The 24,732-nt window shown below is 55.9% G+C and overlaps 8 protein-coding genes across 8 annotated transcripts; 5 read left to right on the top strand and 3 right to left on the bottom strand.

Annotated features, from left to right (window-relative positions):
* Nucleotides 1-1,456: 1,456 nt before the first annotated feature.
* Nucleotides 1,457-2,320, top strand: BZA05DRAFT_246998 (uncharacterized protein). Its single transcript, XM_051479978.1, has one exon. It carries the CDS (start codon nt 1,659-1,661, stop codon nt 2,130-2,132), a length of 474 nt encoding a protein of 157 aa, XP_051341100.1. The 5' UTR covers nt 1,457-1,658; the 3' UTR covers nt 2,133-2,320.
* Nucleotides 2,321-5,439: 3,119 nt separating this feature from the next.
* Nucleotides 5,440-9,674, top strand: BZA05DRAFT_334378 (ABC transporter; the record flags this gene model as incomplete). Its single annotated transcript, XM_051480725.1, has 4 exons — nt 5,440-5,897; nt 5,969-6,552; nt 6,625-9,454; nt 9,530-9,674. The coding sequence occupies 4 exons, from the start codon at nt 5,440-5,442 to the stop codon at nt 9,672-9,674; spliced, it is 4,017 nt and encodes a 1,338-aa protein (XP_051341099.1).
* A 574-nt stretch (nt 9,675-10,248) lies between these two features.
* On the top strand, nt 10,249-10,730 carry BZA05DRAFT_443315 (DUF1337 domain protein; the record flags this gene model as incomplete). Its single annotated transcript, XM_051486837.1, has 2 exons — nt 10,249-10,374; nt 10,473-10,730. 2 exons carry the CDS (start codon nt 10,249-10,251, stop codon nt 10,728-10,730), a joined length of 384 nt encoding a protein of 127 aa, XP_051341098.1.
* Nucleotides 10,731-13,601: 2,871 nt separating this feature from the next.
* On the bottom strand, nt 13,602-14,116 carry BZA05DRAFT_350562 (uncharacterized protein; the record flags this gene model as incomplete). The annotated part of the gene is made up of 2 exons (XM_051481280.1): nt 13,805-14,116; nt 13,602-13,756 (listed from the first exon to the last, which is right to left on the bottom strand). Coding segments are annotated over exons 1-2 (279 nt in total), but the record flags the coding sequence as incomplete, so codon positions are not given.
* Nucleotides 14,117-14,399: 283 nt separating this feature from the next.
* On the top strand, nt 14,400-20,318 carry BZA05DRAFT_370686 (kinase-like domain-containing protein). Its single transcript, XM_051481659.1, has 6 exons — nt 14,400-15,098; nt 15,189-15,288; nt 15,351-17,371; nt 17,423-17,749; nt 17,801-19,059; nt 19,113-20,318. Exons 1-6 carry the CDS (start codon nt 14,895-14,897, stop codon nt 20,092-20,094), a joined length of 4,893 nt encoding a protein of 1,630 aa, XP_051341096.1. The 5' UTR covers nt 14,400-14,894; the 3' UTR covers nt 20,095-20,318.
* A 347-nt stretch (nt 20,319-20,665) lies between these two features.
* BZA05DRAFT_392161 (uncharacterized protein) lies at nt 20,666-21,510 on the top strand. The gene is made up of 2 exons (XM_051483063.1): nt 20,666-21,039; nt 21,124-21,510. The coding sequence occupies exons 1-2, from the start codon at nt 20,755-20,757 to the stop codon at nt 21,265-21,267; spliced, it is 429 nt and encodes a 142-aa protein (XP_051341095.1). The 5' UTR covers nt 20,666-20,754; the 3' UTR covers nt 21,268-21,510.
* On the bottom strand, nt 21,511-22,989 carry BZA05DRAFT_392160 (RPAP1-like protein). Its single transcript, XM_051483062.1, has one exon. The coding sequence runs from the start codon at nt 22,915-22,917 to the stop codon at nt 21,646-21,648; it is 1,272 nt and encodes a 423-aa protein (XP_051341094.1). The 5' UTR covers nt 22,918-22,989; the 3' UTR covers nt 21,511-21,645.
* Nucleotides 22,990-23,235: 246 nt separating this feature from the next.
* BZA05DRAFT_424743 (nuclear protein DGCR14) lies at nt 23,236-24,691 on the bottom strand (the record flags this gene model as incomplete). The annotated part of the gene is made up of 2 exons (XM_051485926.1): nt 23,236-24,486; nt 24,551-24,691. The coding sequence occupies 2 exons, from the start codon at nt 24,689-24,691 to the stop codon at nt 23,236-23,238; spliced, it is 1,392 nt and encodes a 463-aa protein (XP_051341093.1).
* Between the last annotated feature and the right edge of the window lie 41 nt (nt 24,692-24,732).

The raw sequence follows: 24,732 nt of genomic DNA, 5'->3' as shown, positions 1-24,732 counted from the left end.
TATCATACATTCAAGGTCAACCCCCAACCCCCAACAAGATCGGGTCAATCCGAGTCCGTCGGTCCAGACGTGTGGGGCGTATGGGGCGTATGGGGCGGATGGGTCTCCAATATCCAATATCTAATATGCTATCTCGTCCGGTGAACATGCCGATGCTGATGCTGATGCTGATGCCGGAAACCGGAAGCACGACGGACCCGGTTGGTGCCTGTCTGTCTGTCTGTCTTGTGAGTCATCACTCGTGCAGTTAAACCGCGGCCGGGATTGCGGGTTCCTTGACTTCCGCGCAATCGATCCTGCGGCTCTAGAGTCGTTCAGCTCGGAGTTCGTTTTGCTTTTTGCTTTTTTTGGTTTTCGGTTTCGGGTTTGGTTAATCGTCATCGTACTCGGCCTTATCGAAGGATCATGGCAGTTATGTAGAGTATGTAGAGTTAGAGTAGAGTAGAGTACTGCTCTCCCCTCACACCTCCCACTCCTCCCGGCGCCGTTCAGCCCGTCCGGCCCGCTCGTCTCGGTTCGGCGCCGTGCGAGGTGAGTGATCGCTTGTGATCACTCGTACAGTGGTGTAGTGGTGTCGCGGCCACCTGTCGAGGATGCGTCCGGACTCCGGACGTAGTTAAGCAAGTGACGAGTTGTGCTTGCTTGCTTACCCGAAACGGTCGTGATCGCGTATGGTTGGCATACCCCGTGGACGCCCGTGGATCCGTCATGTGACATGTCAGAGTGCGGAGTCAGAGTGCTCACTGGCCGGCGAATTGTCGGGTGGTTGTACTCGGACTACAATTATACCTACGGGCCTACGGCACGGTATTGTGCCGTAAGATACGGTACCCGTAGTTAATCTAGGCACCCGTGAGTCCGCAACGGGCTCGGTGACTCCCACCGTGACAGCAATGATGGCGGCGGCGGCTAATACATTATACCGTACGGCCCAGTGCAGCCCACCACCCGACCACACGACTACACGACTTCGCGGCCCGCGCAGGATGCCACAGGCCTAAAAAGTACCTACCATAGGTAAAATACCTAAACCCATCCATCCTCGACCGCCCGTCCATTCATCAGTTGTTTTGTGCCCGCATTGTCATGGTGGTTGCGGCCTCCTCATCAGCCTCCACGTCAGCCTTTTTTTTTTACGGGGGTGAGGCTTGCTTACCCGAAACGGTCGTGATTGCGTATGGTTGGCATATATACCCCGTGGATGATGGATCCGGCATGTGAGATGTCAGAGTGCGGAGTCAGAGTGCTGAGTGCTCGCCGGGCGGCGGAGTGTTGGGTAGTACTCGGACTGCTATTATACCTACGGGCCTACGGCACAATAGAGTACTCTAGGCACCCGTGAGTCCGTAACGGACTCGGTGACTCCCACCGTGACGCCGGGAGGCGGCAGCGGCGGCGGCCCACCACACGACCAGACGACCTCGCGGCCCGCGCCGGGCGCCACACGCCTGCAAAGCACCGTCTATCGGTAACATGACCAAAATTCCAACCCTTTCTTCCATCCCATCCAACCTCGCCCGTCCGTCCATTGGTCCTCAGGCTTCGGCCTTCACTTCAGCCTTCACAGCCTTCACAGCCCACCACCCGACTACACGACCACACGACCCCACGGTTCGTGCCGGGTGCGACACGCCTGAAAAGTACCTTCTATCGGTAACATGCCCGAAATCCAAACCCACCCGCCCATCCAACCTCAACCATCAATCCATTCGTCGGATGTTTACATCGTGGCGATGGTGGTGGTGGTGGTGGTTGCGGCCTCAAGCTTCAGCCTTCGTTTACTCGCTTGCATGTCACACATAAGCTGGGCTAGGCCAACCACTACCACTAGCAACATCCACCCACGTTCCTGGAACCCGTCCGGAAGCATGGAGTTTGGCGGAACCCGAGCATCCCTGAGACATTCCTTTAGTGGGAGTCTGGGGGGGAGTCTGAGATCCGGAAATCCGAGTCAGGGGTGCGATTGGAATAAAAGGGGCGTGCGTGGGTGGCCCGGGTGGGCAGTGGGCAGTGGGGGGCGGGGGCGGGGCGGTTTGGGTTTGGATTTAACTTTGCGGGAGAAAAGCAAAGAAAGTGATGTTTACCTACTAGAGCAGGGCAGGGCACTGGGCAGAAGCGCTAGGAAGTTGTGAGTACTTTACATATGATCGCAGAGCTGTTCGTATACCTACATAAACTTCCACCGGCCCTGGAGCCAGTCTCCAGTCAAAAGCTGACGACGCTGGAGATATCTACTAGTACTAGGAACCTACATAATGTAGTAGTTATATAGAGTACTGTACTCTAGACTGGTCTGTTATGTACCATATGGAGGGCCATCCATCCATACAGCGACGCGACCACCTACACACATACAAGGTTCGATTCGGGGATCGCGTTTAACTACCTACTATGATAGGCCGTTACGAGCCAATCTACAGATGATCACTGCACATCGCTGAACGAATGGGATGCGATATCCACAAATGATTTTCTTCTTGCCGTTCAATCGAAAGCTCGACTCGACACCACCATATGGCCCGAGCGGCGGCGAGCGCGCGCGGATGCAAAGGCGGAGGCGGAGGCGGAGGCGGAGACGGAGGATCAGTCATTCCGTCCCTCCCCCTCGAGCTCTGGCATCCATGCACCTCAGCACCAATCCTTTCCTTCTTCGTTCCCCCCCTTCCCCGCCGTGAGAAGGCAAGATAGGCGAGGACTCGATGCTTTGACTTCACGAGATAGAGATGGAGATAGAGATAGGGTCACGGATGCATATCTCGGTTTCGGCGGGTGGCTAAAAGGCGGTGCTTAAAAGTGCTGCCCGCGCGGATGGCAACGCAGGCAAAGCTTGTTCGAACTTCGTGCAGTCCCTGCAACTCGGGAGTCGGATGGAAGGTATGTACTCATGTTATGCTTAATGCGATTGCGCGATGGGGAGGAGGGGGGGGATTCCTAGATGCCGTTCCGTGCGGACTCGTATGCGCCAGTTCGGAGAGGAGAGGAAGGCTGGCGTAGATGCTTTACTACTAGTAGGTAGTATGTAGAGTAGATATGGTACATACGAGTACCCTATACATACGGGGATTCTGGTTTTTTCTGGCCTGTGCGGCGAGATGTTCGTCCGGCTACCTAGAGTACTCACCGTGGGGGTTGGTGGTGGTGGTGGTGCCGGTAAGCCGATGTTCGTTCGTATTAACCCCTCGCGCCCTCTCGCCCTCCCGGAAACGTACTCCCCTGTGCACGCACGCTCGAATCTCACTTTGCCATGAAAACTACGGCGTGGTTCCCTCACTCCCTCGCTCTCTGGGAGTCTGAGGGGGGGGGATGATAGTGGCACATTCTCCGAAGCCGAGACCCGAGATCCGAAGATGTGCATGGTACATACGGTATTGGCACATGTATTGGCGGCTAATGAGGTGCAGGTGCTAACTGGAGTCTCATCTGTCGAGCAGCGAGCTCTCGCTCTCGCTCCCGATCGCGAGCTAGAGTCAAGCGCGTGGCGCACCACATCTAGAGCACATCTGGAGCACGCGACGACGAGAGTCGACGAGAGCTGACTTGGCTTCTCTTGACTTGACAGCTTCGATCCTGGCTGTTTCGGAACGCGGCGAAACGGGTCTGATTCATGGGAGCGAGAGGGATCTTCTATTTATTTCGCTTGCAGACTGTCTAGAATATCGCGAACCGTCATGATCCTTTTTTGCTCACTCTGGTCGGCCTTTTTGGTTCGTGGGACGAGGGCGGGCGGGTGGGCGGTAAGGGACTCCGATGGGCACGGGTAGAGTGTGTGTAGAGTATGTGCACACCTATCGTGGTATGGAGATACCCAGGTGGAGTGGTGAGATCATGAAAGCTTGTTTTCTCCACTCGCTGACCCACAGTCGCCGTAATCGTTCCGGGCGCTCGTATTCGGGAGGGGGGATAGAGTCTGCCGCGCACCCCCCCCCCCCCCCTCCACCGTACGAGAATCTCCTTTCCTGGCTCCTGGCCAATCTGCAACTCCATGTACGAATTATCAATCACCAAAGCAAAGCAAAGCAGAGCTCTACTCTATTCTACGGACACACCATCTGCAAACAGGTAGTATATAGATTCTCACCTATGAACATACACACACATACTATCCCGCGACCTCTACGGTCCTCCGGTAACTCACCATGACTCACGCGGCGTGATGAATGTCCGATATCTCCGTAGAAGAACCCTAACTCCCAGGGCAGGGGCCCGGGTTGCACGGACCGATCTGGATCACTCAGCAGTATGCGGTTTGGCAGTGGCACTCGGGGGCATTCGACGCCGACCGGCGCAACCGATAACCACCCAGGCGGGCATCCACCGCGATGGACCCGATCCATCATTATTATCTACCGTATGTACCTGCTACCTGTTTGCTGCTCGCAATCAGGAAGACTCATGGCATGAGTCGACCGGCATCGAAACCCCCTTTGAGGGTGTGCAGGTAGATATGACTGCTCTTCTTGCGCGTCGATGCTGCACACCCCCCCACACCCACTCACTCATCCACCCACTCAGACCATTGCCCCAACGAGGCTTTGTTTGCGTGCTCTGGAAGAATCATTTGCAGCCCCGTCCGCCAGCTCGGTTACGTGGCTGACGGACGGAAAGATGCAAGTTGCGCAGTGTCACAGTAGCGTGTAAGCCGAATAAAAGTCCCGCCATGGGTGCTGGGCAGGCGAGCCTACTTTCTACTCTAATCTAGAATAACCGACTAGTAGAGCATCACTGGTAGATACTCTACTCTATTCTGGTTACGCAGACGACAGGCCCTTCCGCTTTCCTGTCCTGGAAATGTAGAATTGATTCTCCCCTTTCTATACGTGCTCTACCGGAGTTAACTGCTGCTCCTGCCTGTGAATTGACTTCTTCTCTGCAGAGTCCGGACGCTGGAGATCTGCTACTACCGAAGTTACTGGTACATACGGTACTTGGTCTACCGCAGCTGTGCCGCCGTGTCCCACTCGGGAGCTAGTCCGTACCGGTCCTACATATAGGTAGCTGGATATCCTTCCGCCTCTTGGACATTCGCCTCTCGATCCCGTACCGCATACACACGACCCCGCAATTCCGGCGCCTTCAGCTTTGCCCGTTTTTGCCCTGCCTACATAAACCTTTACGTCCCTCCCGCCGTATCACAGGAGGCAAATCCCACCCCACACTCACACCAGAAACCGCCCAACGTTCACCACCACAGGCAGTTTGCATCTCAGGTCAGTCAAGTCAAAGTCAACGGTCCCCGAATGTTGAGTGGCGAGACACGGGTGGAGGATCTACACAAAAAAATTCCCGGTTGCAACAGCCGGAATTCATCATGGCAGTTCGCTGACGTCTTGTATTTGTTTTTTTTTCTCTTGCAGGGAACTCCCACTCAAATACAAAATACTCAAGAATCGGACACCAGTTCGAGATACGTTTTCGGCACACACCTAGATAGGCCCAGCCATGGCGGACCTAGAGAAGGGCGGAAGCCCAGCGGTGGATACACCAGCACCAGCACGGCCACAAGCCGAGGACAACGAGAAACAAGCGATAGCGCCAGCGTCGTCGTCGTCCTCGTCGGCGGACTCCTCCTTGCAACGGCTGGACTCGCACATCCAGGTCAAGAAGTCCGAGGGCCAGCAGGAAGACGAGCTCTCGCACCTGCCGGAAAACGAGCGCGAAATCATCCGCAGACAGATCGACGTCCCTGTCGTCGACCTGTCGTACTGGAGTCTGTTTAGGTTTTCTAGCACTAATGATCTGATATTTATTGCCATCGGATGTGTCACCGCCGTCATCGGTGGTGCCATCCTTCCTACTATGACTATTCTGTTTGGACAGTTGGCACAGACGTTTCAGGACTTTGCCCTGGGAAAGATTACGAGCGGCTTCATGCAGAGCGAGATCAATCGGTTTACCCTGTACGCGTCTTCGTGGCCCCCTGTGGCCTCCCCCTTTGATTGAACGCAGGAAACTGACTGGATTCTCTTAGGTACTTTCTTTACTTGGGCATCGGCGAGTTCGTGATGGTGTACATCTGCACGGTCTCCTTCATCTACACGGGCGAGCACATCGCGTCCAAGGTGCGGGAGTCGTACCTGAAGGCGATCCTGCGGCAAAACATTGGCTTCTTCGACAAGCTCGGAGCCGGCGAGATCACCACGCGCATCACGGCGGACACCAACGTGGTGCAGGAGGGAATCTCGGAGAAGATCGGACTCACCCTGACCGCCCTGGCCACTTTCGTCGCTGCCTTCGTCATCGCTTTCATCAAGTCATGGAAACTGACTCTGATCCTTATGTCCACCGTCGTGGCTATTGTAATGATCACCGGTGGTGCTTCGGGATTCATGATCAAGTTCTCGAAGAATTCGCTCAATTCGTATGCTGAAGGAGGCACGGTTGCGGAGGAGGTCCTATCCTCTATCCGTAACGCTCAGGCCTTCAATACCCAGGATAAGCTCGCTAGGCAGTACGACGGATACCTGGCCGTTGCCGAGGGTTGGGGATTCAAGCAACGTGCGCTGATGGGCGCTATGATCGGTGGAATGATGTGTGTTGTTTACCTCAACTATGGTATGATCTCTGTCTTGACTGTCCGCTCGAGTGCTTCTTTTTTTTTGAATTTTTGCTAACCAATGATACTAGGCCTCGCATTCTGGCAAGGCTCTCGGTTTTTGGTCAGTGGCGACGCCAATCTTAGTGCGATTTTAACCGTCCTGCTCGCTGTCATGATCGGTGCATTTTCCCTGGGCAATGTTGCGCCTAACATCCAAGCATTCACCACCGCCGTCTCTGCCGCCGCCAAGATCTACAACACCATTGACCGTGTTTCCCCGCTGAACCCCGATTCTGAGGAAGGAGACAAGCTCGAGCATGTCGAGGGTACCATCGAGCTCCGGGGCGTCAAGCATATCTATCCTAGCCGACCCTCTGTCGAGGTCATCAACAACATGAACCTCTTGATCCCCGCTGGAAAGGTTACCGCACTCGTCGGAGCGTCCGGATCCGGAAAATCGACCATCGTGGGATTGGTCGAGCGTTTCTACACTCCTGTCGCTGGCCAGGTCTTCCTTGACGGCCACGATGTCAGCACCTTGAACCTGCGCTGGTTGAGAGAGCAGATCTCGCTCGTGTCTCAGGAGCCCGTTCTGTTCGGAACCACCATCTACGGAAACGTCTGCCACGGTCTGATCGGAACCAAGCACGAGAATGCATCCGAAGAGGCCAAACGCGATCTCGTGGTCAAGGCTTGCATCATGAGTAACGCGGACGGCTTCATTCGGTCCCTTCCCGAGGGATACGAGACCAACGTTGGAGAGCGAGGATTCTTGATGAGCGGTGGACAGAAGCAGAGAATTGCCATTGCCCGTGCGATTGTTAGCGACCCGAAGATCCTGCTCTTGGACGAGGCCACCTCCGCGTTGGATACCCGATCCGAGGGTGTTGTCCAGGCTGCTCTTGATGCCGCCGCCCAGGGAAGAACTACCATCGTGATCGCTCACCGTCTCAGTACCATCAAATCCGCACACAACATCGTCGTCATGACTGCAGGTCGTATCGTCGAACAGGGAAGGCACGACGAACTTTTGGAGAAGAGGGGCGCATATTTCCAGCTGGTCGAGGCCCAACGCATCGCCGCCTCCAGCGAGAACACGCTCACCGAAACCACCGACGATGATGAGGAACTCAAGCTCAAGGTCACTCGCAGCCGTGCTTCCGGACGCGGAATGGTCCCAATCGATCCCGACGATGAGGCCATCCACGACAAGCTCAACCGCACCACAACCACCAAGTCTAAGTCGTCCGTGGCTCTTGAGAACAGGTCCCAGGACGACAAGACCGAGTACCCGTTCTGGACTTTGGTCAAGATGACAGCTGGATTCAACAAATCAGAGAAGGGCTACATGCTTGTCGGACTCGGAATGTCCGTCATCTGTGGTGGAGGATACCCGACCCAGGCAGTCATCTTCGCTAAGGCTATCACGGCTCTGTCCAGACCCCCGTCCGAGTTCGATCAGGTCCGCAAGGATGCAAACTTCTGGTCCGGAATGTACCTCATGCTTGCGTTCGTGCAGTTGATTGCATACATGGGCCAAGGCTACTGCTTTGCTTTGTGCGCCGAGAAGTTGGTGCACCGAGTCAGGGACCAGGCGTTCAGGACCATGCTCCGACAGGACATTGCTTTCTTCGATAAGGAGGAGAACAGCACTGGTGCTCTGACTAGTTTCCTGAGCACAGAGGCTACTCATCTTGCCGGCATGTCTGGTGTCACCCTCGGCACAATCCTCGCGGTCATCACGACTCTCGTTTCGGCTATGGTTGTGGGTCTCGCTATCGGATGGAAGCTGGCTTTGGTTTGCACGGCGACCATTCCGATCCTGCTCGCTTGTGGATTCCTCCGATTCTGGATGCTTGCCCAGTTCCAGCGCCGCTCGAAAGCCGCCTACGAGAAATCCGCCAGTTACGCCTGCGAGGCCACCGCCGCCATCAGGACTGTGGCTAGTTTGGCCCGCGAGCGTGATGTCTGGAACACCTACCACGGCCAACTCACGGAACAGGCCAAAGTTAGTCTCATCAGCATCCTCAAGAGCAGCAGCCTCTATGCCGCCTCGCAGTCTCTCATGTTCCTCTGCATGGCCCTCGGCTTTTGGTACGGAGGTAGCTTGATCCGCTCCGGCGAGTACGACATGATGAAGTTCTTCCTGGTCTTCACCGCCATCATCTTCGGTGCGCAGTCTGCTGGAACCGTCATCTCCTTCACCCAGGACGCTGCCAAGTCCCGCCAGGCTGCCAACAATCTCAAGATCCTCTTCGACCGCAAGCCGGAGATCGACTCGTGGAGCTCCGAGGGAGAGGCCGTGCCCGAGATGGAAGGCGCCATCGAGTTCCGCGACGTGCACTTCCGCTACCCCACGCGTCCCGAGCAGCCCGTTCTCCGCGGCCTCGACCTGACCGTCAAGCCCGGGCAATACGTAGCGCTCGTCGGGCCGTCCGGCTGCGGCAAATCCACGACCATCTCACTGATCGAGCGCTTCTACAACCCGCTCGCGGGTGGCGTCTTCGTCGACGGCAAGGAGATCTCGACGCTCCGGCTCAACGAGTACCGCAGCCACATCGCGCTCGTCTCGCAGGAACCCACGCTGTACCAGGGCACCATCAAGGAAAACATCCTCCTCGGCGGCGACCGCAAGAACGTCTCGGACGCCGAGGTCGAGAAGGCCTGCAAAGACGCCAATATCTACGACTTCATCATGTCCCTCCCCGAGGGCTTCAATACCCTCTGTGGCTCCAAGGGCGCCCTGCTCTCCGGCGGTCAGAAACAGCGTATCGCGATCGCCCGCGCGCTCATCAGGAACCCCAAGGTCCTCCTCCTCGATGAGGCTACCTCCGCGCTTGATTCGGAGAGCGAGAAGGTTGTCCAGGCGGCTCTGGATGCTGCGGCGAAGGGACGGACCACGGTCGCGGTGGCTCATAGGTACTTACTTACTCACTTACTTTCCATACCTTTTTGGTGTTTTGATTTCTATGAATGCTAACGGAATACGAATAGGCTGTCGACGATCCAGAAGGCGGACGTCATCTATGTGTTCGACGGTGGACGCGTGGTCGAGAGCGGTACGCACTTTGAACTGCTCGCGCTCAAGAAGAAGTACTACGAGCTCGTCAAGATGCAGAGTCTTGAGAAGACGGCATAGTGGGGGGGGGGGGGTGTTAATAGAAGGAAGGGAATGTGGAAGGGAATGGGGGGAGTGTAAAAAAATAAAATAATGGATAGACGACGGGAGAACGACGGGAGGATGACAACGCGGGATCGATATACCTATACCTGGAGTTTGGGATTTGTTTTTGATGGGCTGTTTTGTTTTTCTAACGGGCTTTTGGTTGCTGTAGTTACTCATGTACTTAGTTAGATGCTGTGAAGACGAGAGGAAGATATAGAGATATGGATGTAATTTTTGAATGAAGCAGTTCAATGTTTGAGTCTTGAGATGCTCGAGAGGTCAAGGGATACGTGTGGTGTATGGTGTATGCACATGTATGCATCTGATATGCACATGTAGGCACCTAGGGGATCGACCGGATAGTCTATATAAGCGAGAGCTCCAGCTCGGAACTGGGGACTGTGACATGATGTCAACCTGCACTTGAATCGCAGCAGCACCATAACACAACCACCACCAGACAACAACAACCACAACCACAACCACAACCACAACCACCACAACCACCACAACCACCACCAAAACCACTACCATCACAACAACGCCAATGTCCACCCCCTCGCTCCCCGCCAAATCCCCATCCCCGGCCTCCCCCACCCGCTCCCACTCCCCACCACCAGCAGAAGCAGCACCACCCCCACCAGCACCGTTAACACCACGCGACAAAAAACTGGTACCTCTTCCCCACCCCCTTCGTTATCCCCCCCCCCCCTTCTCAATCCCCCTCCCCCTCAATACCCCCCCAGTCCCCATCCATTAACCCCCCCGTAGGCAGCACTAACCTCCCAAAACTCCCACCTCACCACGACCCTCGCCACCCTCCAGACTACCCTGACCACCTCGCGCGCGCAACTCCGTAACCCCGCCCTCAACGGCGAGGACACGGTGAAGCGGCACATCCACCTGCTGCACGAGTATAACGAGGTGAAGGATGTTGCTATGGGGCTTCTAAGCTTGGTCGCTGAGGCCAGGGGGGTGGCGGTCGGGGTTGTTAAAAAGGAACTGGGGGTGGGGGATGGGGATGACTGAAGGGGGACGAGGGATTATGGGGAAATGGGGATATGGGGGATAAGGAGGGGGGGGGGGATTGGGGATAAGAGGGGGGGATGAGTGATATCACATGGCTCTGCTCTGCTGTTGATTCTTCGGATACTTCCTACGATAGAGGACATACATCACTCAACTCAATCAATCAACTCAATGGTACAATGCACAGTGAACGAACGAAAATAGTAAATGGGGGAAGTAATTATATCAACCCCCACAGCAATCTGCTTTCCGCTGCCGCTGGCCGATGCCGCTGCGATATATAGTATAAACGAATGGGGCGAAACTTAAGTGGAGTGAACCAAAAGAAAAAGAAGAGAAAAAGAGCATACCAAAAGAAACCCACCCCACGCGCCGAAATGCTCCCAAAATTTACAAGTAAAAAAACAAGAAAGAAAAAGAAGAAAAAACAAACGGTATGTGTAAAGCAGACAATGTTACGCCCCGAACAGAGCACAAAACAAAACAAAACGAGTAGGACAGAAACGAATGCCAAAGCCAGTCAATATCCTACAGCGAAAAAAAAATTAAAAAAAACTACGCCTTAGCACCCATCCGTTCCGCGACCCTCTTGGCCTTCCTCTCCGCAATCCTTCGCTCAGCAGCCGCACGACGGGCAGGGTCCATTCCCTCCGTCTTAGCCGACTTCTTAGTGACGGCGAAGGCGCGTCTCCTAGCAGTGGGCGGGGTCATTTCGAAGTTGACAACGCTGGGGCGGGGACTGGCGTGCTGTCGTCGCTGGCTCGCGAAGTTGTCGGCGAAGTCGGCCGGGCGCGAGTCGGCGGGCTTGCTGGGCGTCGTCGGGAACAGCGCTGAGTCGGCGGCGGCAGTGGGCTCGTGGGAGCGGGAGATGATCGCGTCGAGGTCGAAGAGTGGCGGCGCGGACTTGCGCGGCGAGGCGTGAGTGCGCGGCGATGCGTGGCTGGCCGTCGACGGCTTGCGATCGTAGCTGCGGTCGACGGCGGAGTCGTCGCTGGGGGAGGCTTCTTTGCTGGTGACCATCTCGCCGTGCTTCTGTGGCGGTGTCGTAGACTTCTGCTGGTGCTCCTTGGCTTCGGAGCGGAGCTGGGCGGAGGGGCGGCGGAGACGTAGGGGCGCTTCGTCTTCCTTCTTGGAAGGGTGGTCGAGCTGCTGGAGCAACGTGGCGATCTCCTCCTTTGCCTGTCGGAGCTCCTGGGTCGTGGCGCGGTGCTTCTTCTGCCACTCGTCGTGGTCGGAGCCGGTGACGCTGAACTGGGCGTCGGATGCCTTGCGGGCTTTTGCCTTGACCAGCTCCCGTTCCAGCGAACTGACCATGTCGCGTAGCCGCTCGGCTTCGTGGACGAGCTCCTTCTTGTCCAGTTCCTCGCTCATCACTTTGGACCTGAGTTCGGTGATTTCCGCACGCAGAGCCTTCTCGGCCTCGCGACGCTCCTTAGACTGTTCGGCAGCCTTGCTCCTCATCTCGGCCTTGATGTCGCGCTTATCCTTCTCGAGCTCGTCGATGCGAGCCCGCATGCGTGCCTCATTGCTGGTCCGAGCGGCCGTAGAGCGGTTGGCAACCGACTCGTCACCGATGGACTTCATTCTCTCCAGCTGTGCCTCGAGGTTCTCCTTCTCTCTCTCGAGGATCGAGATGCGCGACTTGAAGTTCCTGCACTCGATCCGGAGAGGTCCGAGTTCCTTGACTTCGAATCTGGCCTTGCGGAGCTTCTGCTTCAATTCCTTGACCTGCTCCGAGTCTTCCTCGTCGAAGGCGCTCTCGCCAGAAAGCAAAGTCATTGATAGCTCTGTAATCTTGTCTTCGCGATTGTCGAGCAGATCCTCAAATGTCTTCAGTCTAGCTTCGTACTGCTCGTTGAGTGTCTGCATCCGCGCCAGATCGGATTCGCGAGCCGAGATGACGGCCTCTTTTTCGGCGAGCAGGTGCATGGCATCGGCCAGTGCAGCGCCCTCGGGTGTGGAAGAGAACTGCGAAACCCCCTGGAGACGCTTGACTTCGGCCTTCAAGAGTTTATTTTTGTCGACATATTCGCGCAGCTTCTCGCCGAGGTTAACGCAGTACTCGTCCTTGCGTTTGGCATAGTCGATCGCAAGGCCACAACGCTCTCGGAGCTTGTCGACCTTTGTCAACGCCATCCCTTCGAGGTGCTCGGCATGCTCCTTCCAGTACTGGCCGGATGCGGACTTGGGCGCACTCATGTCCGTGGTGAGATCGCGGTCGTGCAGAATCGCCATCTCGTGGTCGTCGTCGGATTCGTTGAGGAGGTCTTCGATCCGCGAGGACTCGGTGACTTCGAACTGGACCCCGCGTTTCTTGGGCACCGATCCTATCGGAAGCGACGTTTCCTCCAGAGAACCGGAGTGACGAGGCGCACCACTCTTAGGGGTCCAGGGACTCGGGAACTTTCCGGGAAAGTCAAGCGGAAGACCGGATCTGACACGAGTGTTCTTGGACTTGACATCCTCAGCTTTTGTCGCGGGATCGAAGGTCACGGCCTTCCGCTGGCGGACGGCAATCCCGGGAGTCATCAGGATGCCTTTGGTGGGCGAGGCAGAACGTGCGGGGGTCCCCTGTGCCAGATATGTGGGGAGCTCAGCGGGTTTCGAAGAATCAGAGTCGAATATGTTGACATTATGAGCTGCCACCTTGAACGGGCCTGATGCGGGAGCATCGAATATTGTCTCAGCATCGTCCTGGAATGTAAGCTTTTGCCTCCGCGTTGGTCTGGGTTCCTCCTTCTCTTCCGAGCGTTTGTCCGGTCTCTTAGACTCTCGTCTCCGCGGTAGAAAAGGCTTATCTTCCACCTTCCTGTCCGCTTTCGTCGGCTCAGGAACGGGCAGATTGTTGTCGGTTGTGGGGTTATCCTCTACCGGAGTGAAGTGTGGCTGTTCTGGCTCCGTGGGCTGGGGTGCTCGTACGAACCGGGGGGGCTTTGGAGCCGGCGTGCCAAAGATTGCTGTTCGGAAGGCCTTGACGGCGAACAAAGCAGCGGGAGTCTGGGGGGGTTGCATAGGGTCGTCATATTCTGCAAGGACGTCAGTCGAGTCGTAAGGGGGCGTAGGACGCGGATTACCTTCGAACGCCACAGGCGGCGGTGTCTGTGGCCGTTCGTGCTCCAGCGCCTGATTCTGGTTTCCCGTAGCAGCTGCATATCCCCCGGGTGCTCCAACGACTCCTCCGGTGAGCCAGTTGAGCATGGCGATTGTCGTTTCGGGGGACAAAAAGACACGGGGTATCAGAAGTAGAGATCCGTTCCGTCTGTTGCTCGGTGGTGTCTTTGTTCTCAGCGGGACTGTTCGACGGTGGTAGGATCGGTATGGTTCTCTGGATTTGCTGGAGTTGTGGCGACGCGACAACGAAGTTGATTCACGCCTGATGGTACAGCCGGACACACAACAATGTTCAAGACTGGATGGCTGTTGTTTACCTTGTCAACACGACCGGGTCTTGGCGGCAACCGCATTCTGCAGCACAGCGGGCAGCGTGAGCCCGCGCGTAATATTTTGCTTGTTCGGCGCAAACTAAGCTTCTTCACGACTAGATCCGGCCCAGATGCAGCCTGAAGACTGCCCTCCCACCAACCGTGGCACAAAAGCACGTGAGATGCCCCTCGATGCTCGTATCCCGCTAGGCGTGCCACCCCCAGCCCAACGCCCAACGGCCCAGCGCCCAAAAGCCAAACGGCCAATCCCTAACCACCCCCCATCACTTGATAACCCACCCTATCTTCACCACCAACCACAGAGGAGTCATATCGCCTCCTCCTCCTCAACACCAAAAACACCCGAACCAATCTCCAGTCCACATGTCCGTCCGCCGCTTCTGAAGCTGCGGCTTGAGATGCTGCTATTGCGCCTACCAAAGATTCACCTTCTCTGTCATCATAGCTATCAAGAAATCCGCACGACACTTTGAACCCTTGAACCCTCGCACGTATCAGGACCACGCTCGTACCTACCTCGTACCACGTATCGCGACACACTAAAGGCAAGGACCGCGAAAGCGTATCAGATAGCAGAAGAGAATTATCTTTGCCATCTCGTTCCATCTCTTTCTCCGTAGAGACCGACGCCACTGCCGCATTCTTCGTGAAGACCGACAACACTACCTATCTACCCACTCTCCTCCTCTTCCATAGCGACCAACGCTCCTACCATCACAGCATGCCTACGCATACAAATCGGACTCCCTCCAAGAAGCCCAGCAATGCTAAATCACCCATCAAGCCGGTGGCCGCGCCGCTACCTGCCGTAACGCCCGGGAAAGCCGTGCTGGAATACCAGCAGATCCAGAAAGATGAGATTGAGGTCTTGCAGTCGGTGTTCATGGAAGACTACAAGCGCATTGAGAGACCTGGTGCGTGGAATGTGAGTCCGCAGCTCTACCTCTATTGATGGATATCCCTGCGTGGATATAACTCGCCGGGCATGTGTTAATATCTCTCGGCGCACTTGTAGAAATCCGAACATGAGTTCAAACTGCGTCTCAAGGCGCCCTCGGACGACGAATATTTCTGTGTGCTTTCGGTGTTGATGTCGGCGACATATCCAAAGACGGGTCAGTCGGATTGGCTGGTGGTGCTGCTGCTGCGGAATTGTTTGGCTGACGTTGCGAACCAGCTCCGGATTTGTCCCTGACCGCTTCGAACCAGATCCGACCACACCATCTCGAGCGATTGCGCGGGATCATCAGGCAGATGCCGGGAAAACTGCTCGGCCAAGAAATGATCTACGAGATTGCCGTCGCCCTGCAAGATGCGCTCGAAAATATTGTGCAGAACCGGCTAGTTGATCAGGAAAAGCCGTCGCTAGACCAGGAGCGGGCGCTGAAAGTCATCTCGCAACAGAAGCTGGCGGAGCAGCAGGAGGAGAAAGAGCGCAAGAGGCGCGAAGACGAGGCGAAGGCCGAGCAGTTGAAGCTGGAGAAAGAGATCGAGGATGAGCTGCGACGCCAGCGGGAAAATGCTAAAGAAACTCACCAAAGGCGTCGGAAGTCCACCTTGCTGGCTGAGGAGGAGGAAGGAAATGCGGCCGCCGACGCCGAGGATTGTATCCTCTTTGATAGAACCGTCAAGATCCATCTGAACGATGGGGATTTACCATTTGTCTTCCGCAAGGTGTGCGGAATGGTGAAGATTGCCCAGGGTCCGCTGATGACGGTCTTCACCGTGCGCCCCGCTTTCCCGGCACACGAGAGCAAGAATCTCCCACTCATCCTGAAGCAAGTAGAGCTACCAGATAGTTTCGGTGATTCCTCCGAGGGCAAGCACAAGATCCAGAATCTCGAACGGGAGATCGACTCTCTGAGAAATCTGAGGCATCCAAATGTTGTTGCGCTTTATGAATCCAAGATCACCAGGTCCGGCTCCACCGGGTGGAGGGTTTCAATCCTCACCGAATACTCGAACAAGGGATCTTTACGCGACTTGTTGGAGATTGTGGACTGTGTGACTGCCGATGTTGCTCGCTCTTGGATGATTTCTCTTCTGGAGGGTCTGGATTATGTGCATCGCAATGGCGCTATCCATGGAGATATCCATGCCGGCAATATTCTTCTCTTCCGCGGAAGATCAGGACCGCATGCTGCACCCAAGCTCGCCGATATCAGTTACGCAATCGCCATTCGAGATACCTTTCTTTCGCGCACCGTGGTGAAGCTTGGGCACTGGTCCCCTCCCGAGATGTCTCCATATGGCACTGCGCCGAATCACAAAGCCACACGAAAGGCGGATATCTGGAACCTTGGGGTTGTATTTTTGCAGATGATATTCGGTCTCAATGTAGTGGAGAACTACGATTCTCCGCAGAAGCTGATCGACTCGATCACACTATCTGAATCTCTCTTCGACTTCCTCGAGAGTATCTTCCGCACGGATATCAAGAAGCGGCCAACCGCGTTTGAGTTGCTTCCGTCCGAATTCCTCCGAAACGATGACCCAATCACGCAGCCAGAATCACGCGCTTCTCCTCTGAGCAACTCGGGGATCTCGTGGGGAATGTCGAATAACCACCACGTACGCAACCACAGCCGTGGCAGACACGGATCGATGGCCGGCGGTCCCGGAATGAGCCGCTACGCCAGCGACTTTGTGGAGCTGGGCCGGCTCGGGAAAGGTGGCTACGGACAGGTCGTCAAGGCTAGAAACAGGCTTGATGGCCGCGAGTATGCCATAAAGCAGATCCAGCAAACTTCGGGAGCGAAACTCACCGAGATCTTGTCGGAAGTCGTGCTGCTGAGTCGGTTGAACCACAGATATGTCGTACGCTACTTTACGGCGTGGTTGGAAGATTTGGACTCTTCGCATGTGGGTGGCTCGGCGATCGCCGAGGACGATGAGGACGACGAGGACGATACTATCAGCTCCGATGACGAGGAGGAGTCTATTTCTGGGGTCGAATTCGCACATAGTACTACTGGCGGTTTGGACTTTATTTCCAACAGTGCTGGATACGTTTATGATAGCGGTGAATCGGATGAGGATGAGGATACCGAGGAAGAAGATGAGAGTGACTCCGACGATGAAGACTCAACGGCTTCCAAGACGAGTGCTAAAGGCAATGCGCTGAAAAGGACTACAAGCAATGAGAAGAAAAGGGGGAAAGTCACGCTGTACATCCAGATGTCACTCGCCGAGCGTTTGGTATGTCGACTTTTAAGCAGATATAACTGATTGTATTGCTGACAATTCTAGACACTGCGGGATCGTATCCGCCAAGGCCTCGGCTTCGAAGAAGGCTGGAAGCTTTTCCGGCAGATCCTTGAGGGTCTCTCTCACATCCACGGTCTCGGTATAATTCATCGAGACCTGAAGCCTGAGAATATCTTCATCGATCTTTCCGGGGATCCCCAGATCGGAGATTTCGGTTTGGCGGCTCTAGTCGTCAAGAGCGAGATGGAAAAGCCTAGTAATGGCGAACCGGATGGAGAAGGCGACCTCACGACAAACGTCGGCACTGCACTGTATGTTGCGCCGGAGCTCATAGGGAAGAGTCTGGGCAATTACGATGAGAAAGTCGACGTAAGTCACCTCTTCACTGGCTTATGTGCATTGTCGTGCTGACGGATACAGATGTACTCTCTGGGTGTCATCTTCTTCGAGATGGTTTACCCTCTAGGTTCTGGCATGGAGAGAGCTGAAGTCTTGAGCAAACTTCGCGAACCAGATGTTGCATTCCCGTTGGACTTCTGGACCGAGAAGAGGACTGTTCAGGGAAACATCATCAAGACGCTGTTGAGCCATGCTCCGAGTGAACGACCAACCAGCGTTGAACTTCTGAATTCTGGGAAGCTCCCCTTCATGATTGAGGATAAAACGATCAAACACGCACTTCAGAGTCTCTCCGACCCCACTACTCCCTATCATCAGCAGGTTATGCAGGCGTTGTTCTCGCAGAATACAAAGGAATATAAGAACCACACCTACGACATCGGGGAGAAGGAGCACTCCGCACAGGACCTCCTGATGCACAGCCTTGTGAAGGAGCGTCTGACCGACATCTTCCGAAGCCATGGCGCCGTCGAGACTACACGGCCCCTACTGATGCCCAGGAGTAAATACTACCCCGGTGGTGTTACAGGAGGCAAAGGTGTTGTCCAACTCATGGACCACAATGGAAATCTTATACAGCTACCGCATGATCTGACGCTTCCGCACGCCCGGCTCCTTGCCCGGTCGACATCGCCCGCGCCCAAGACTTTCACCTTCGGCACGGTCTACAGGGAGAATACTAGCGGCGGCCAACCACGAAGCCACGTCGAGGTGGATTTCGACATCATTTCCAATGACTCGCAGGATCTTACGCTCAAGGAGGCCGAGGTCATCAAAGTGATCGACGAGGTGATCGATGCATTCCCGAGCTTGAAGGGCGTGCAGATGGCCTACCACCTCAACCATTCGAACCTACTCGATGCAGTAATGGACTTCTGCCGGATTCCTGCGCCGGTGAGAGCCTCTGCAAAGGACATTGTGAGTAAATTGGGCCATGGACAGTGGAACTGGTCGAAGATCCGCAATGAGCTGGCTACTTCGAAGCTGGGGATCCTGCCTACGTCCCTCGATGATTTGGCGAAGTTCGACTGGAGAGATGATCCGGAGAAGGCGTTTGAACGTCTCCATGAGATATTCCATGGCTTCAAAAATGTCGAGAAACTTAAGCCGGTGTTTGAGCATCTGAAATCAGTCATTGCATACCTCAAGCTGTTTGCTGTCCACCGAAAGGTCTATGTCAGCCCGCTCGGCACATATAACGACAAGTTCTATAAGGGCGGACTTGTCTTCCAGTGCATCTACGACAGCAAGAAGAGGGAGGTTTTCGCAGCTGGTGGAAGGTTCGTACTGCTACGGTTGTTTGTGCGATGGGACACTGCTAATCGAGGTGAAGGTACGACAATCTCATCCAAGAGCACCGGTCCAAAGTCCACGACCATGCTCAGGAAACCCACGTGGTCGGCGTAAACCTAGGCTGGGAGCAACTCGCAGATTCGATGAGCACCTACAACAAGCGCATAACCAAGACCACAACCAAGCATGGCGCCGAAGACGAGCACCATCTCACCGGTGCATGGGCCACCCGTCGCTGCGACGTGATCGTATCCGCATTCGACAGCACCGCGCTCCGCAGCTTCGGCATCTCGCTCCTGCAAGAACTGTGGGCCAACGGCATCCGCGCCGAGCTCGGCAAAAACATCACGGGAATGGACAGTCTAGTGCACCAATACAAGCACGACGGGGCCAGCTGGATTGTCACTGTGAAGCAAGGCCTCGTGTCGGGCGAGCGCTCACTCAAGGTGAAAAACCTGCACACGAAGCAAGACGTGGAACTCCGCAACTCGGAGCTCATCTCCTGGCTCAAAACCGAGCTTGCGGAACAGGAGCGGCGCAGCCTCCACGGCGGCCCCGCACGTCTCTCCCGCCACCTGTCAAGCCACTTCTCGTCGGACCTTGCCGTCCCCGGCACCCAGGGCGGCGCAGAAACGCACGTCGACGTCGACGTCCGCATTCTCGCCTCCGACCGCAAGGGCCGCAAGGCGAATCGCACCGTCAACGACATGACACAGCGCAAAATCAACCGCAAATCGATCATTGATGCGGCGCTTCGCACTGCCGCGGAGACCTCCGCCGTGTACCTCAAGTGTCCCATCGCTGCCGTCGACGTTAGGTCAGAGATGCTGGAGGAGATTTTGAGGCTCGCGGGCCCGGATGATGGCGAGGGCTGGAAGAAGCTCGTCCAGAGCGTCCCTGTGCAGGAGAAGAAGTATGTTCATGAGATTCAGGAGCTGTTGGCGACTATTAAGGCGGAGGGACATAGGCTGTGTTGGATCTTCAGCTTCCGTAGTGGAGCGGCGGGGATTGTGAGGATGTGATGGATGGATGGGCTTGTTTCGGTATTTGTGGGGGAGTTTGGTTTCACTGTTCTGTTGTCTATACCTTTTTTTCTTGCGAGCTTTTCACTTGGGCATATCTACGGTACTCTCTGGGATCTGGTTCGTTTTGTTGCGTATGTACTTGCGGACATTGCAATTTGCAATTGTGGGTGGGATGGGTTCGGTTGTATGTACTTTGTTTCTGCTCGTTCAATTCTCTCTACTCAACTCAACTGACACAATCGCTTTATGGTGATCCCTCCCCTCCGCCCATCACGCGAACCATTGTCCAGCTGTCGATCAGCGAAAAGTGACAAGTACCTGGGCCTTATCTAAATGATACCGAAGTTGCAGGACTACCGAGTTCTTCATCCCTTAAATATCACAACATTATTTTTTCCAGGGAACAAATGCCGTACAGCCAATAGGTTGCGTAGTTGCGATTGAATCTGCAGCGCCATCTGATGAATTTTGGTGTAGTACAACCAGTACCCAACTCCGAGTGATCCAGCCAGTAGGGCAAATGAATGGTAGCGAACCGCTCGCCAAACTTTCCCAGGATGACCTCACCATTGCATTCCCCCACCACCCCACCGTCCCCAGTCCCACCTTCATCACCACCACCTCCCTCCCTCTCCCCGCACCCAACACCCACTCACAATGTCCCTCCAACCCCTCCTCTACAAGCAATACTGTGCGATCATCGCGCGGTGGCCGATCGACCCATTGCGTCCCAGCCTGAACTTCTCAACAGCGCTGCGCGCCCGCGTCACGCACTACTTCGGCACGCACGCGGACCCGGACTCCACCCTGCCGTCGCAGAATACCAATGCGGTCACTGCGCCGTCAACTCCGCACCCGCAAGCGGAGAAGTTCGATGCCGTCACCGTAAAGCGCGAGATAAACGCCCTTGCGGGATTGCTCGAGGATCGGTTTATGAAGCAGGTGAGTTGATGCGAAAACACAGGGGGAGGGGGGAGGGGGGAGGGGGGAGTGGGATTGCGCTGATGATACAACATGGAAATATAGTACCCGCTCGCTGAGAATATGCTGAAGCCGAAGGGGAATCCGGACTACTACGACAAGCTCATGCGGGAGCTCGATGCAGCTCCTGAAAGGAGCTGGTTAGGCACTAAGATGAACGCTTGGAAGGGGTGGATTCGGGTGGAGTAAAGGGATGCCCTTCAATCAGACATTTGTGTTGGCGTGCCCGGGCGGTGTAGGATACTTGGTGTAGTTGGTACTAGTGTTGTACAGTATGAAAAGCATTGGGTTATCGTCGTATGCGTGATGGGATGTGGGATCAGACGTCGTGCAGGGTCATTCCAAGTGATTCTACAGCTTCTTTGGGGACTTGGAATCACGGAAAATTTGGAGAATTCTTCGTTATCTACTAAGTAGCAACTGATGCGGCAACATCGATTCATCACTCGGCTTAGAGTGTCATTGTTTCGTATGAGCTTAAACCTCGAGCATCTGTGTACATTGCTATGATCTAAACGAGTCACATGCACTTGATGATCAAACAGAAACCCCCCAAGCATCTCCCCACTACTCGGCCTTCATCCTCTTTCCCCCTCCTTTCTGCCAAAGCCACAACGCATCTGTCGCATGCGCCTTGACACTCAAATGGCCCCCCTTCATATTCACCGCCTCCTCCAGTCCCGCCAGCACCCTACCCTCCTCAATACACCTCCAGAGACCATTCTCGATCTCCGAGTTCTTGTACACGCCAGTGCCAAGTTTAAACATGACTCTTCCGAGGGTCTGCATCGCGACACAGCGCTGCGTCGGGAAGGTACTCCTAGCCAGCCTCGCAAGCTCGGGAATGGTGTAGCCCGCAGCATTCGGTGCGTCCGCGTGGTGGTGCAGTCCGAGGTGTCCAGGTAGCTCCCGCGCCTTCCGTGGTGGCAACAGCTCGCCTTTGAAATCGAACCGGAGGGCCGAGGGCACGAGCTCGTTCTGCGATGGGTGGTAGGTGAGATCCTCGTTCTCCGAGGGAGGCGCCATCCATGCGAGCTTACTGGGATCTGAGGGGAGGTCCGGGAAGTATTTGGTGTGGAGGGATTGCAGGAAGTCGGGGGAGGTTGGGTCCAACGTTTCTGTGTCGGCCTGGGGCGCGCGAGGGAAGTGGTAAGACCCCTTTGGGGGGAAGAGAGCTGGGTCGTAGACGGGAGGTGCAGCGTCGTCGGGATCGTACGTTGGGTCGCGGTAGGTCTCGTTGGCGTCATCCTCGGTGACTGTAGGTCGCTTGTACGGCTTCGGTATGGGATCTGGACGGATACCCACCACCTTCCGTGGCTCTTCCTCTTTCCCCAGCGTCTCCTCCTCTACCACATTCTCCTCCTCCTCCTTCACTACGTCCCTAGTAACCTCTGTCCTCCCCTTCCGTTTGATTTCAAACCCCGGATCCTCCACCCTAGCCCTCTTCAACAGCGTCTCTATCAGGCCCGGACTATATTTCTCCAGCAACTCCCTACGCTCCTCCTCGATCTCCTCAGGCTTCATCCGAGCCAGCCGCGCCTCATTATCATCACTGATCTGCTGCCTCTCCGTTTTCTGCTGCGGCTGCTGTGGCTGCTGGGTTTGCTCGCGCTGCTGCCGGAACCGCGATGCGTTCTTTGGGATCCGCTTTCTGTGCTCCGGGAACCCGGTCTTGTTGGAGAGAGAGGGCGCGACGGGTGCCGTGGGTGCGCTGGTCGTCGGCTGCTCGATAATGTCTTTGATGAAGTTTTCTAGTGGTGGCGCGGGCGGGAGGTCGTGGTCCTCGTCGTCGGAGGCGAGGAGGTCCTCGATTGAGAAGCGTTCGCCGGGGATGTTCATTGCGATGTATAGTGGTTGTAGTGCACGGAGGCGTGGTGGGAGGCGTGGTGGGAGGCGTGGTGGGAGGCGTGGGGGAAAAGAGGTGAAGTTAAGGTCGTGCGTCATGTTGGACACCCTGCAGCGGAATTCGCCGCTATATACCTAGTCTACCGCTCTAGTTAAACTTCTAGTGACCACCCTTGAAGGTCTCTATCAAATTATCTACAGCCTTATCCGCCGCAAACGAGGCAAGTACCGTAATGCCATCTCCAGTAAAATACAAATTAACGCCATCCAAAAACCACATCGCATATACCAAATCACACGCAAACGACAACGCTACTTCGAAGCTCTAGGCGTGGGATCCCACCGGAATGGCTTTGCACTCCCGCCCATCGCCGGCGTCGCAGCCGCTCTCCCGCCCTTCCCCAGAATACTCTCCCTCAACCCCGTTCCCTTCCGCTCCGTAAGATTCCCCCACAGCCTCTGTCCCGCAGGCGTCATAGCAGGACTACTGCCGAATTTCGGGATCTCTCTCCCCCTGCCCGCACCGCCCAGCGGCGTCATCCTCGGCGACGCTGCGGGAATGGTTGTGGATGGATTCGCGACGCGCTTGCCCTTGGCGACCTTTTCGACCATGCGGTGGTGGAGTAGTTCCCGTTTCGGGGTGGCGGCGATCTTGAATGGAGAGGGTGCGGGCGTGGTGTCGGAGATGGCGGCGACGGCACCCCACGTGAGAGGTGGCGCGCCCAGGGAGGCTGGTGAGGGTGATGGCGCTGAGTCGACAAAGCTGTAGCCGTTTACACGGGGTGTCTCTACACTCCGGAAACCAAAGTCCGCTTCCGATTCCAGAGGACGGGGTCTTCCCGCGATCGCATCTGAGATTGCGGATGGCGTTGGAGATGATGCACGTTCCTGGGGCGCTGCGCCGGGCGGCGGCATCCGTGTGTTCGCATACACCACTGATTTTGGTGGGAGCTCCCTCTCGCGCTCACTCTTCTCCGGCGGGGGAGGGGACTGGTCCGGAGTGAACATGAGCCCATTCCGCGGTTCCGCCTTCCACGTATTCGGGACCGCCGGGCGCTCATCTGGCGCAACGATAAGTTTCTGCTCGCCAGTCCTTTCTCTCTCCTCCTCCTGCGCCTTCAGCCGCTTCTGATGCGCCTTTGTCCTAAATCCCACCATATGATTCCCGTTCCACAGGAATGAATACGCATTCCGCCGCTTCTCGTTTTGCTTATCCAAAAGGGTATTGAACGACGCGTTGTCCTCTGACGTATACTTGCTCTGGAAGGCGTCCAACGAGAGCGTAGTATCCATCTTCGGCTTCTTCCTCTCCTCCACTTCCTCCTCCTCGCCGCCTGTCCGCGGTGTCGCGACCATTGCCGGCGTAGCTGACCGCTCCCGGAACCGTGGAGTAGCGAAGGACGTCCCTCGTCGTCGGTGCTGCGGTGTGTTCATCACCTCGGTGAGCCTACGCGACGCTTCGGCGATCCACGCTTGATCGTGCGAGTCGAGCGCGTCGAGGTACTCTTGCTGGTGCTTGGTTTCTAGGAGGCCCGGGAAGAAGTCGCGAGCTATGATCTCGGACTATAGAGCTGTTAGCCGGTGCCCGAGGGGCGGGGCGGAGGAAGAGGGGTGGGAGGGAGCATACAAGCGCCTCAGTGTAGCTATCTTCGTCGAGCACCTGCGCCGGCCGCTTGATCCGCTTCAGTGGAGGTGGTGGTGGCATGAGGTCTGTCTCCGTGGAGCGCCTAATAAGCGCATTTGACGAGGTTGGGACTGGTGAAGCCATAGTGTGTGTATCGTAGAGTGTATGGTGATCTCGAGCCGACG

Source organism: Tricharina praecox, assembly GCF_024521635.1.
Source record: "Tricharina praecox strain CBS 144465 chromosome Unknown BZA05scaffold_7, whole genome shotgun sequence".
NCBI classification, from domain to species: Eukaryota; Fungi; Ascomycota; class Pezizomycetes; order Pezizales; family Pyronemataceae; genus Tricharina; species Tricharina praecox.
The sequence above is the reverse complement of the archived record's forward strand: the minus strand, read 5'-3'. Positions and strand labels throughout refer to the sequence as shown.